General features: G+C 40.9%; 1 protein-coding gene across 16 annotated transcripts in view; it reads left to right on the plus strand.

Moving 5' to 3' along the window:
• The window catches only part of pou6f2 (POU class 6 homeobox 2), a 73,407-nt gene that overhangs the window by 23,247 nt on the left and 36,072 nt on the right, over window positions 1–14,088 (plus strand). For all 16 annotated transcript variants that reach the window (XM_046371390.1, XM_046371385.1, XM_046371391.1 and 13 more), the window contains one exon: window positions 2,666–2,885. In XM_046371390.1, coding sequence (XP_046227346.1) covers window positions 2,666–2,885 — 220 coding nt within the window. The remainder of the gene's footprint in view (window positions 1–2,665; window positions 2,886–14,088) is intronic.

A 14,088-nucleotide genomic window follows, 5' to 3' on the forward strand; every position in this document is an offset into this window, starting at 1 on the left:
TCCCCTGATGGGCAGAGAGGCTGGGTACCACATCCTTTCCTGAGTTGGGCTGCATCCCCATCCAGAGCCCAACACACACCCAGTCTGCGCATCTGTGTGGCCCCCTAGGAGACCGCCTCTCAACATGCAGCTGTCAGGCCTGCCAAGCACTGTACAGCAGCTTTCCAACAGTACCTATGGAGAGGAGGAGTGAGAGTATCAGGCGAAAAGGCAGAAGGTGAACTGCTTGTAAATCCAGATGAGTGATGCTTGGGATTCTCGTAGTAAAAGCTTGCTGTGTGGCTGCAGAGTTGAGCTAATTACATTCATGCTAAATTTATTCTTGTCTCTGATTTTGATGTGTGCAAATGCGGTGTTCTCACCTCAGATGAAGATCGTAATCAGTCTTAAACTGGCACAACAAACAGCCTAAAGACTAACAGCTCTTGTACACTTTAAAAAAAATCTCTTCTCTCTTCAGCTCCCAGTGACCCTAACAGCTGACTGTTTCTCCAAAGCTGCCTGCAATGATAAATAAATCAGGGCTACATCTGATAATTGCAGAATTGTCTTTTAATGTTATTCCCTTATATGTGAAGCCGTCTTTGCTGTCAGGCCTGGCAGTCTCATTTTGTTTAACTCCTAGATGAAATGTTCAAAGAGTGTCTTTGATTAGATGCTGCTTCGATTCGAGATTGCATTTAGTTTAAAATGCAAGATTAAACATATGTCACTTGCCACTTACAAACGGGTTGCCTTTGTTATTGTCCTTTGAGGATTCTTTGAGCTCTCCAATTATTAATTCATTTTTAAAGTTAATGGCAAATGTCATTTTGAATGCTCTCAGAAGCGTCAGATTCTGTCATTTGTTATGCACCGTTGTTGCGTATCAAAGCAAATGTTGAGAAAGAGGAATCCTATACTGTGTTTGATGATTACTGCTGCCAGCAGCAATCACCTCTCTGCGCTTTTTTATTCTTGTAACAGCTTAGGAACACAAACAGGTATTCATTTGTCTCTCAGTGCAGATATTTCACCCTGAGATCTCTGTGCTTTGTGGCTTCAAACCCACATGACCTCGTACCCCATAAACTGTGATCGCATGTATGTCGGAGTGGGTGCAGGCGTTCTGCACAGTGCTGGGTTATCACAGTGACACTCCTGTCACCCAGCAGCACCAGGCCTCGGAGTATGGTGGGGTCTTCGCACCAGTCAGTGCGCTCTGCATCCTGTGCAAGCTGCAGACACACCATGCAAAACAGAAGCAGATAGCTGACAATTGGAGTTAAAGGCTTGTGAATGTAAGTCACAGTAGAGGAGTCAACACAGTGCAGCCAGGCTTACCTTAGCAACGTCTAAAGGCTGCTTTGCTGTGGACGCAACACAAGCTGACAGTGTACTTTTATTTTATTCCAAACAATTCAGTTCGATGCTTAAATAGTGATTTTGTTGGATTTTGCAGCATTTTCAGTATCCCCCGGCTCTTACGTCCTGTGAAAATTCAGTCTGACACGCTCAAACACTGACATAATTTGAGAAAGGTTTTATCAGAATGAATGAAATTTAAGTTGTCATTCCCTGTGTATTCATGGAGATTTCAGTCATGGTACAAACCTTCCCACTTGTGGCTCAAAGCTCTCGATGAAAAATGTGTCGGTGTATTTCCAAACCCACTTCATCGGAAAATACATTTGAAGAGATCTTCTACTGTGTAAAATATATCAGAGCGATACTTCTGATAACATATCTTTTCCTCCATGGGTATGACTGCACAGACTCCTCTTTAACTAATATGAATGAATGGATGCATGAAGAGACAAGAACGATGTGTTATATCCCTATATCAAAAGAATACTGCTATTTTTTTTTTCAAACACTATGTATTTCAGACACATTTCTGTGGTACTAGAGATTTGCTCAATTTGATGAAACATAAATCACTCTGTATCTCTGCGAAAGAAAGATTCTCAGCTCCTTCACAGAGATTGGATTTGATCTCTGTCAGTATCAACAGCAAGGTGTTTTGACTGTCAGTCCATGACACAGCAAAGCTGTGAGCTACATACCAGTTCCCATTAATGGAATTTTGCACTGTAAATAGAAATATAGCTTACTGTATTCCACTGCATTGCCTGTAATAAAATTGTATTCAAATTACAGCTACTTGTAAAATTACTTGAGGAAAGAGTAAAACACTTTATACATTTATAGAGACAGTGAAACAGAAGTTGTATTTACCTTCTGTAATGTCATATATTTCTGCCTGGATATGTGGGCTGGTTTTAATTACTAGAGGGATTTAAATCAAACTTTCATCAAGCAATTGGATCACTAAAAAGAGAGCGGGTCTTTGTGAAAATGGAGACGTGATACCAAGCTGTAGAAGGCAAATCCCAAGGAAGAGTGCCAGACTTTGAAGACATTTGGAGTGAGAGGTCAAACTGTGTAATTTCAACAGCGCATGTTACAGAGGGACTTTTATCATAAGCTTTCATTGTGATAGAAGTGACTCAAAAACAAACAATACATTTTTTTTACAGTGTTGAAAAGAAGCCACAATGCTGAAGATACACTCAACTGCAAAACTGTCCAGGGTGATACAATAATGATATTTTTGGTGAAATGAAAAATATATAAATAACGAGGTATGCTATGCATGTGTGTTTTTCGTGTGTCTCTGGTGCAGTCTCTCTTGGTGGCCCAGCAACTGGCGAACGCAGTAGGCGGCGTGATGTCCGGGGCAGCGCCAGGCATGAACCAGCCTATCCTTATCCCCTTCAATGCAGGCGGACACCTGGGCGGCCAGCAGGGCCTCGTTCTCTCCCTGCCCACAGCCAACATCCAGAGCCTGGTGGCTGCTGCTGCTGCAGGGGGCATCATGACACTCCCCCTCCAGAACCTGCAAGGTAAGGACAAAGGCCATATAGAAATCCAGCTGAAGAAAAGCTTGTTCTTTTGACAAAATGTGGTTAACGTGGCATCTTAAGGACAAAGAAGAGTATTCGAGAAAGCTGTTTTAAAAACACACTGGTCTCATGGCCAAATTAAACCAATGACTGTTTTTTTTTCTGTATTGTGCATGATGATTCATAGACACCTAGAACTTTTAGTATGAAAAATATTGATCCTAAAAAGAGTTTCTATCCATTGTATGACATGGAACAGTTTTGTTTTTTCTTTAATAAAAATGCTTTACAAAGCTTCTGAGCAGGTAAGAATCCTTCAGGGGTTTGTATTCCAAAAAGCTGCTATCCTCAACTTGCCCCGAGAAACAACCATATTAATTACAGGTCAATGTTTTGCAGTGCAGTGCAAAAGCACTTTATGTCTCTTTCCTGTGCATAAGAGTGCACTGTACTTCACTTTTTTATCTCTTTTCCACCTCATCTGTCCATCTACATGGCTGTACTTATCCTTGCCTTTTAAACTTTAATGCCCAAGTGTTCTCTTTTGATCATAGTTGTAAATGGTTTTCATTTTAATGTTTAAAACATTGTCTCTTTTATACCATTAGATTGAGGGATGGATGGGGAAACCATCAGTCATGAATCTTGGATGAGAAAGCCGCACTAATGTAAGAAGATGCCAGGCTACATGTAAAGCAGTGTGTTTTTTAGGATGGAGATTACAATAATGCCAGTGCAGCACAAAGTGCAGGGAAGGCTCCCTTCATGTGGGGAAATGGATAGACAGATGTGGAGGTAGAAGCCTAATGGACACAAACATGCATAAATAACAGCAGCCATCGCTGTGGGCAGAGCTTTTAATAAACCTGCATCTATCCAGCGAGCCCTTCAATGTATCCATCAGTAGTGGACGATAATGGGCCCAGCAGGCCCGTCTGACTCACACTTCAACAGATCTTCCTCCTAGTGTATGAGGGACAGCCCAGAGGCTTCAGTGATCTGATGAACTGATCGACAAACACATTGTCAGGGTGTCACGTTGCCAAAACACACACCTCTCAGTCATCCTTATTGTCCACTGCTAAACAAACCAACAGACAGGCTGGAATCCAGTGTCCAGTCCTGATGAAATGCCCCTTCCATAAGAGATAACAACAACAACAAAAAAAAAACTCAGAGAAATGCCTCTGTGGCAGATCTTTTTTTAAGCATGTGGACTGACAGACTGCCTGTTTGCACGTCCTCTTATCTGAAGGGGATGCATTGAAGGGACCTCCATGGAGAGAAAGTGACACAAGTCACGAGTGAAGCTAAATGTCTTGACTGTGTCCGGGCCCCTCTGGCCACACGGCGCTCCTCCACTCTCCCCTGTCTGAGTTCATCACAGCTTCACTGAATGAGGCCTGCTGGCACAGCACCTCTGTCAGACAAGTGCAGCTCTAGCCTCTGCCCCCGTGTCCCCCTTGCTTCCCCTCCCTGCCCCTCTGGGTCTCCAGGCCTGATTAATCACACATATAATACAGCGCCGCACTGTCGCCGGGGAGCAGTCGGCTCATTTCACAACCTCAGGAGTAAGTATGCTTTACAGCGCTCACGCTGCTAGCTAATTAGCGTCAGATCAGACACAAGACAACTGTGAGACACAGTAATGAGACTTCAGCAAGAGCCCAGCCAATGGCTGTATTTAAATGTAATGAGGCGGCTAATGACCAGCTAATAAGGCTGTTTGTCTTGGGGAATGGGTGGTTGAGGGTGGAGGAATTGTATTCTGCACGATGAGACTACTAACTGGCATGCTTGTAGTCTCTTGCTCATAGACTTCACTAGAATTGGTTGTTTAGTATGTTATATTAGATCAAAATTAGGTTCTTCAGCTCTTGGGTTTCAAACATTTCATCACACAAGCTGTGATGACTGAATTAAATGAAAAGACAGAATCTGAACAAGTAGTAACAGCAGTATGTTTGATCACACATTTTGATCATGATAATCAAAGCTGGCTCTGTAAGAATAAGTGTTGACAGAAGGGAGCCGACTGGACTGCTGTGAGCTTTAGGAGGGCAGCTTTCTTAGACTGTGATGAATAACTATCACTGTAATGGGGTTGTGCTATAAAGTTGGTACGGTTGCTTAAATAAAACTGAGCAGCATCTTGTGGCAGACTCAGTAAACACAGGCACCAGTGTAGCTGGTTATTTGTCAGAATGATTTATGCCTGCAAACACGCAGTAAAAACAAATTCCCAATGAAACTAAACAAGGGAGAAAGTTATCTTTTGTGACAGAGTGCATACAATTCTAGCTGACTTCACAGAGACAAAAACTAGGTTGGGTCATGCTAGAGGTCTGTAAGTATGACCGCGCATAAGAATAAAAAAAAAAAAATCATACATGATTTTCACATTTTCAGATATAAGTACGTACGACTGATGCAGACAAAACATCTGCAAATTTATGTTGTTAGATATGATGCCAATTTTCTGTTCCATTTTTAATAGGTTTAGATTTCACATGATTTTATAACAAGCAAGTATGATTACCATACTTGTAACACTAGTTGTATCAAAGCATTGCACATGCAATGCCCAATGGGAGGAAGCAGAACAAAGTCTCATCTGTCTACTCCTCTTCTCTATGACTCACTCAAAGGTAATGCAAGAAGCTAGTTTACTGCAGCTCTTTCATATTAATAAGCATATCCCATCTTATTTGCTCTCAGCAGAAAGCCAGGCAGCGCATCACATCAGAGAACCGAGTTCTAATGGTGAGGTGAGAGCATTGTTCCTCTGTTCTCGTCCGCAGGAAACTCAAAACAGCACTCAAGCTTCCTGATAAAGGTCGACATCCCACTCACCTGCCGTAATGAGACCCAGTGTCAATGCCAATCAAAGGCACGTCTGCCGTTTTGATGAAAACGCTCAGCAGTGTCGTTCGCAAGTTGCGGATGTTGGCATGATACAAATTAGGGAAATCACTGTGCTCATTACAGCACCAAAGGGTGAGCTCCTGGGGGAAGAGCCAAATGTTTCCACACTAGTTAGACATGTCAGACTGTATCTCTTCTGCCTCAGCTGACTGCTGCTCCTTTAAGAGGTTAGATCACCGGGCCGGGCCACTGACTTAACCTCTGTCTGCTGTGGGAATGCCGCTGCGTCCCTTTACCCATTATATTATCAGAGCTAGGGAATTTCAAGCATCCTTTTTTGGGCTTGTTATAGCCACACTAGCTGCTCATTGTGGGCTTCTTTTTTCTCTTGTGTGTATTTGTCAGATCATTTTGGGAGAAAGAACAGAAATAAGCCATTGTTTGTCTGCACATTCATCCAGTAGGGGAGTACTTTAAGAGGGCCCAGTGCAAGCAGTCCACATTTCCTCAAATCAACATCTGCCATCTTAACACAATAGAGGCCAAACCCATCACTTCTCCCTTATTGCTGTTTAATTTGAGGTGTTCTCACGCAGTATGTATTCCACGTCGTCCTTTAATGATTTAACTTTGCTGTGGTTGTAAGATGACTCGCGGGGGAGAGAGCTGCATTAAATAAATAACAGTGATAAAATGTAGACCTCATACATTTCAAAGCTAATGCAACTAGCGGTGCAATAGGAGCAGCTGCACACAGTCCTGGAGCGGTAATTTGATTGATTTGTTGTGACAGCAGCCAAATAATTGAGAGTGAGAGGTGCTGCTGGAAGATGAAGCGCAGGCAGAGGCAGGTTCGCCAGGCAGTCCCAGCAGATATGGCACCCGGGTTCTCATCTCTGCCATTGATATCTGCCAGTGGTTTATTGTTTATCTTCAATAAGCAGCTTGGAAACGTGTGGGGTTACTGCCTTTGTGACAGTTTGGCGGCGGAAAGAAGAAAAAAATCACCAATCAAAATGTACAGAGGAGCGATGAACAATCGTGCGGATGCGCAGGTTTACTGTACACACACATATGAACACACAGGCTCCCCCCATGAGACTCATGATTTATATTCTGATGTCTTTTTTGAAGCTGAGATGTTAGTAAATTTTACCCCCTGGTGTTTCACTTGTTGCAGACATGCTGATAATTTGCTCTGAATACATGTTCCATAATTGCACAAAAATAGCAGTATGAAAGATGCACATTGCATTTGAATATACAGTCAGCATTTTTTTTTTCCATGTATGTATCCCAAGATATTTTTATGTTTCCTGTCTGATAAGATACAGCAGTGCTGTTTGTTTTAACCCTCTGGCTCTTGATTCTGTGGATGGTGGCAGTGTCAGTCTGGTTCAGCCATGCCACAGGACAGCACGCTGCCGAAGCCTGAAATAGCAAGAAAGAAAGGAAAGAAAAAAGGAAGGGGGAGAGGATGAGTCTTTATGGCGGTGTGGAGGAGGACAATAATATTGTTAATCAGATGTGGCTGTGTCTGTTCCTTCACAGCAAACCCTGCCATCTGCCCTCTCTGGTAAACACAGAGAGAGGCTTTTTGCACACCTCCTGCCTTAAACACACATACAGGACAGTCTCTCCACATTACACACTGTGTCTGGCTGCACTGTGTATGCACAGAGTGTCATTCGTTTATTTAAAAGGATTTTGTACTAGATGTAGAAGGAGAGCATTGGCTTTCCAAATTAGGAGTCAGGATGTCATGATGAAAAACTTTTCAAATTAGCTTCCAATTACATGAATGATTAAGGACATGCAAAATTTTCCATTTTAAGCCAGCTGTTTTCTGTTCCCTTCTGTTCCTGAACTGTAACAGATTATCCTCTTCCTGGTGTAATTATTGAAAACATGCGTACTGTTGTGTCCCTTAAACCAAATTAACAATTTATTATTGAGAAATGAGTGGTGTGGGTATTTTTGAATAAAACCTTAATTATCTTAAACTTTTCTTAAAAAATTACCCTCACGCTGATATTCTTAATGAATATTTTATTTATTATTTTGGTTGCATATGTTGATTAAATAATAGAGTTTATCTTCATCACCACTTAATCAGCCTATTGTTCCTGTTGAGTGGACCAGTTTATCACAGGTCTGAGGGAGTATGGACTCTGATATAAATTACAATACATAATAATGCATTGTTTTCTTGGTATTTCAACACTTCCAGTAAGAGCCTTGACCTCTTGACCCCAGAGTTATTTTGTAGAAATTGCATCTCTCTTTTTTCCTCCCTTTTCTGACCAGACTGTTTCCGAAAGATTTGCTAAAGGTCTGCCATCTTGCTGAGGCTCAATTCAGAAGCTTTCAGCAACAATCTGTAGTCAAGCATTTTAAATGAAAATTGATTTGTGATTTACATGGTCAGTGAGGGGAAAATGAACTTATGAAATGTTGTAAATGAAATATTAGACAAGGTGCAGTGGGAGAGAGCAGACAGAGATGGTAATCTTGTGGAACTGGAATTCCCGCCTGGCAGAACTGGGTGACATTTTACATTTATCTGTGTTCTGCATGAGCTGTAATGTTAATGGTAATTTTATGGGACTGAACCGGAATGAAAATGGTGTTATCACCGATTGCTTCAAATGTGGAATTGTGTAAAGTAGCACAGCTGCATCCTTTATTTCCCATTCCCCGGTAATGTGAGTTATTGCATGATCTGTTCTCTAAGGTTGAATGTGTGAATTCAGCCTGTTTTTATCAGTCTGCTCCACTCACAGCCCCTTCTATCAACACACCTTTGCCATGGGATGAAATACACAAACTGCTGTGTTTTTGATTCTGGTATAAGTTGCACATGTTTCCTGTGAATTTGCTTCACATGTACTGTAAAAAAAAAAGAAGGATTTAACAGTTTCCTTACATTGTGTCAGGACAACTTTGTTACATTAATTTTCATGTCTTGAGGAATGTTGTGATTATTATTAATAATTAACATGGAGTACAGCAGAAATATTTTGCTGTAAAAAAGACTACATGTACAATATTTCTTTGATATATCCTCACTTTTAATATAACTGTAGATAACATTATAATGTGAAGTAGCATATTATCAATATGGATCTATCATGGACTTAATAATACAAGCAAATCAATGTAGCATTACGCTCTAATCAATACTACTTACACTCAGACCAGATGTTCTAATTTTGATCAATACCTTGTGCAGTGAATGTTTCCTATTCCCACTCCAGCCATGTGCAGCACATATGGATTTTCATAGAGCTCGCTCTAACATTTTTAAAAGAGGAAAGAACCAAAGGAAGAACAAACAGAGTAATCCTGCAGCAGCAGAAGCTGTGGGAGTCTGGGAGCCAGCCTGGATCACACAGAGGTCATCTTTAAACATGGCTCTCCAGTTCCCCATCTGTGAAACCAAAGAGTCTGTGGTGACACTTGTCAGCAGATGGTATGGAACCAAACCTCTCACCAGCAGGGATGTCTCAGCCACTGCTAAAAGCTATCTGTGGTTACTAATTGCTGACCAGGGCCTAATTACCTTAATTAATGGCTGAGGTATCTGGGGGCCAGATCTGTGGGGGCTTTTATCAGTATCAGTGCAGCTTAAAAGGTCCCATAGGAGGCTTGAAGTCCCGTGGGTGCTATTCCTGGGCTAACTGCAGACACATTACGGATGGATCCTGTGGCATCTGTACAGTATAGCATGTGGGGAGAGAGATATCTGTTACTTACCGTAAGTAAACCTCACCAGGAACATCTCAGACTAGAGAGGAAAAAGGCTTTTCATTTCTTTCTTTCTATCAGAATATATTTTCTACTTTTCTCTGTCGTACACATGGGCCTGTTTCCTGAATTACGCTGCCGTAATTCACAATGACAAAGTAGACTTAGCACCGTTTTCCACAGACCGTGGGGGGTTTTGTTCAGTGAGCTCTCACTGTGAAATTAGCCCTGGTACTTTCATTTTCCAGCTGCAGTGAAATGGTTAAAAGACACAGATCAGCCAGTATGAAAATAGAACTGATTCAACAAAATCTGCTGCTTCCCCTTGCTTGCTCCTCACCCATCCAGCAAAAAAAAAAAACTCTCATAACCACCACCTCACTCCCCACCCCCATTTTTTTCTCCTCTACCATCCTCTCACCCTCCCCCAAACCGTCAGGCACCTTGTCCGCATCTGGAGAAGGCTTGTAAGTTTCGGGTGCATACATTTCTTTTGATGATATATTGTCCCGGTGCGGAATTTCATTTACTGCCGCTGCCCTTTGCTGAACCTGTTGCTAGTCAGTGAGCACGATAAGCGTATAAGTAGCATGCTACTTCATTCATCATACATCGTTCTGGGCTCTCAAATATCTCATATGCGATTCAGGAAGAAACTACTAAACCGGCACAAAGGATCCCACCAGGATCAGCTGAGGTTCCATTAAACGCTGTGTACAAAATAGAGCACACTTGGTAGTTAATATCAAATACACTTTTTCAGCGTTGTATCTACAAAACATTAACCCTCATTTCATGGTGTACACGTTGTTTATGTAGCAGAGGGAAAATGTATCTCAAGTGCAGTGTTCGTGTAGTACATAATTCCATTCACATTGCATTTTGAATGCATGCATTTTGAAATCTGTTTTTTCCCTCAATCATAGTGGCTGCTCTGTGTTGTATTAAACAGCATTAATAATCACAAGAGGCTCAGTGTCACTCAGAAGTCTCCACATCACTAAGGCAGACAGTGTTGTGCTGCTGGGCATGTTGTGCTGTGTGAAAGTGCTTACACGCTCCCTCAGACAACCAAAGGGAATAATTAAAGACAGAAGATGGAGGCAGAAGAATGGAAAGCAAATCCCATTGTTTGGGGTTATTTCATCCCACTGAATTTCTTTTTCTCACTTGCTTTCTTTCTCTTCTCACATTCCTCCCCAAATGCACTGTGGGTATGTGGCACACTATCAAAAGCATCTGTAAGCGAAGCAGCACCGAACAGAAGCCCTGTGATGTCCTCCTCATACCCACATTGTCTTTTGATTATTCTACAATCATTTTGTATCTGTGTAAATTGGAAAGGAAGGGAAGGCTTAATAACCCCATAATGTACAATATTTTAGCTGCTCAGAAACCGCAATGCAGGATGTGTCTTAGACGATTTCAAAACAAGCTTGCTTATTCTTGATTTGTTCTCTTTTTGTCTAATGGCATAATTTCTTCAAAGCCCTCAATATCCAAGTTGTTACCAAAATAAGCCACAATAAAATTGAAATTAAAGGTGAGCTAGACTATTAGGCCAACTCAACTCCACTCCATTTCTAGTGCAGTAAATGTAGCCCTTCAATCTCTCTCAGCTTTTACTGTCAGTCAGAGAGCACTCAGTCATCTCCGTGCATCAGGCCCGCAATATTGATTTTTCCACCCAGTGAAACAGCCGCATGAACATAAATTTTGCATGAGGCTTTTACTCGCGGCCTCCGCTTTGGTCTGACGACACATGATGGGACCATGAACACGCTGTAATAACCCAGTCTGTCCTGCCAGGCAGACAGGCTCTTTTTTAAAGAAGGGGGTGGGGGAATAGGGGGTCCAGCAGTTTCTGGACTCTGAAGGACAAAAGCGGGGGACCCCTCACTGGGCTCCACAATATTACACTCTGTCCACATAGTATTTCAAATGAGAGTGAAACCAAAAATGGGGAAAGCTCTCAGTGTATAACAGAGTCATTCATTTGATTTAAGAGAGTGTTTTGAGATGTTGTAAATCTGTAGTTAAATGCAGTTAATATAGTTAAATAGTTAATTTCTTCTACTTGAGGTTTCTCTGTCAAGAAAATGAAACCAAAAGGCACCACTTGACGATGTAGTGAAGTAGTTTGGGATCATGCGAGTTCTTGTCTTCAGAGATTGAAAATCTATCTGCATGAATCAATGAGGAATTTTCGCGAACATACTGATTAATATGATGTTTTAAACTTTGATGCTCAAAGTTTTATTCACGATACGTTAAGTCACGTTTGCTGACTTTCTTCCTCTCTCCTGGAACTTTGAATTAAGTCATGGATTTCTTTGTGTTTAAATACTGAAACTCAGCAAAGGTCTGGTTATTTCGGACACGCGAATGCAGAAATGTTAAACTTTATATCCTCGATGAAATTCTTGATATGTTTAATGCTTGACCTTGATAAAAAAAAAAAACACACACACACTTTAAGTTTTATTAGCACATAGTTTTATATCACTGCAGCAGAAGGCAGAAAAAACTACAGTCTACATTAATCTGTCTATTTTCTCTCTCAAGAAGGAAATCTTACTTTGTTTGGGACCCCCTGGAACTCTCTCAAGGACCCCTAGAGGTCCCTGGACCACACTTTGGAAATCAATAACCTAGCGTCAGCAACACCAAGCAACACAAAGGGCAACATTGTCGAGCACGCAGGGATTTTCTTGTATGTGTAACATCTCCATGGAGAGGATTTGATTCTTTGAAATGCTTCCCCCAGAGTGAGAATTCTACAACACAGCTTGATATTGCCTTGCATCACAAAGTGAAAGCATTATCTCTGGATCCCTACAAGCGATGTGGTTTACTCTCTAAAACCCTGTGGCTTCGCGACTCCGCTCAAATTTTAACTGCCTATATTTTTTTGTAGTCCCTGAGTTCCTCCTACAGCAGGACTGAAGCAGTGATATTGCCTGCTGTGGCTCTGAGTAATGTTTTTATTCAGTAGTTCACTAGTTCCTTCAGCGTTTCATTTTCTCCATGTTTATTGTAGCCATTGCCAAGGCAGGAATCTATTTTTCATTCCGTGAACATGATTACCAATTGTATGGACTTGCAGGTAAAAAGAGTGTAGGACCAATTTTTGTTCTAGGTTGTGTTAAGAAAACCTGGGAAATCTTTGCTTGTTTGTTTATTTTTAATCTTATTTATTCATGTATTTATTTTTTCAAAAATTGTAGCTTTGATGTGGGCGTGCCTTCCAATATTAAAATATGTTAAACAATGCACAATTATATAACTAATGCTGGAGTTATGAGGTGAGAGAATGGTGGAATGAAACATTTACTCAAGTACTGTGCTTGAGTTTTTACATTTCATGCCACTTTACACTCTTCTTCATTGCATTTTTTTTTTACGCCACTGCATTAAGGCAGCTAAGTTACTTACAGATTAACGTTTTATGTATAAACAAGTTTACAAAATATCATGTTTATTATTAAACTACTAAGCAGTATATAATATAATTAGGATTCGCTTAAACTTGAGGAAACATTGCTCACACATTAATGCATCAATAATAGCAACCCAATAATATCCAGTAATATTAAAGCACTCATATCAGCCATTATTTTGAATCTTTGATGCAGGACTTTCACCTGTAATATTGCAGTTTTGCTGCTTTACTTGAATGTACCTGAATTCTTCCTTTCCCACTGATGATGAGCTAATGAAATGGACTGAAGTTGCAAAACAGAGTTTCAAATTTAATTTTTATGACTGATTTATTGGTTTTGTCACTTATGAAGCAAATACAAAAAGGTTACATGTAAAATTTTCTCTTTTCATCTTTTTTATTCTTTTCGCATGGCTTTTAAATTGATTTTTAAACAGATGAATTAATGAAGATAATTTACGTTTTGTTACATTGACGAGTGACGTCAATGTGACACAAAGTGACCAACATAAAAGTTAACAGTGGAAGTGGAGACATGAGTGCAGAAGCAGAGGTGTTATCCTCTTTATCAGTGTACAAGTGCTGCAGTCTAATCCACAGAGTAAAAATGACCTTCCTTTGACCACCTTTGTAATTACCAGATCTCATAGAGTCTAAATCTCCTTACCTCCAGTGGAGTAATTATCAGTGTGACTCACTGAAAAGGCAATTGAGACAGTGGTTTATGGACTCCCATAGTGGAACGTGAGGCAGAGCAGTAATGGGGAACTTGTTTGTCCCCTCTCACCTTTCTTGTTAGAGAATGACAGCTGTGTTTAGACTAGGGCAGTTCCTAAAAATAAGAGGTGGCTCACGCTGGATAATTTCATTAGCTCCTGACAGGCTGCACCGCATCTTCTGATTAGCTCTTAATTTTCAGCATGTTTTAATGATACCGTAGACATTCAGAGAGTACAGATGCAGTTGGGGATGATCTGACTCTGACACTTTTTCTGTTCTCAGTTGAATTATGAATCTCAGCCGAGAAGAAGAGGTGATGTACGTATTCCAGCTAAGAAAAATTCTTCAAAATCAATGATCATATCTATTAAAACGGCACACACTGCACAAGTACATACAGTTTACTCATCTTACACAAAAGCCGCTATA

Source organism: Scatophagus argus, chromosome 18 (genome assembly GCF_020382885.2).
Source record: "Scatophagus argus isolate fScaArg1 chromosome 18, fScaArg1.pri, whole genome shotgun sequence".
NCBI lineage: Eukaryota > Metazoa > Chordata > Actinopteri > Scatophagidae > Scatophagus > Scatophagus argus.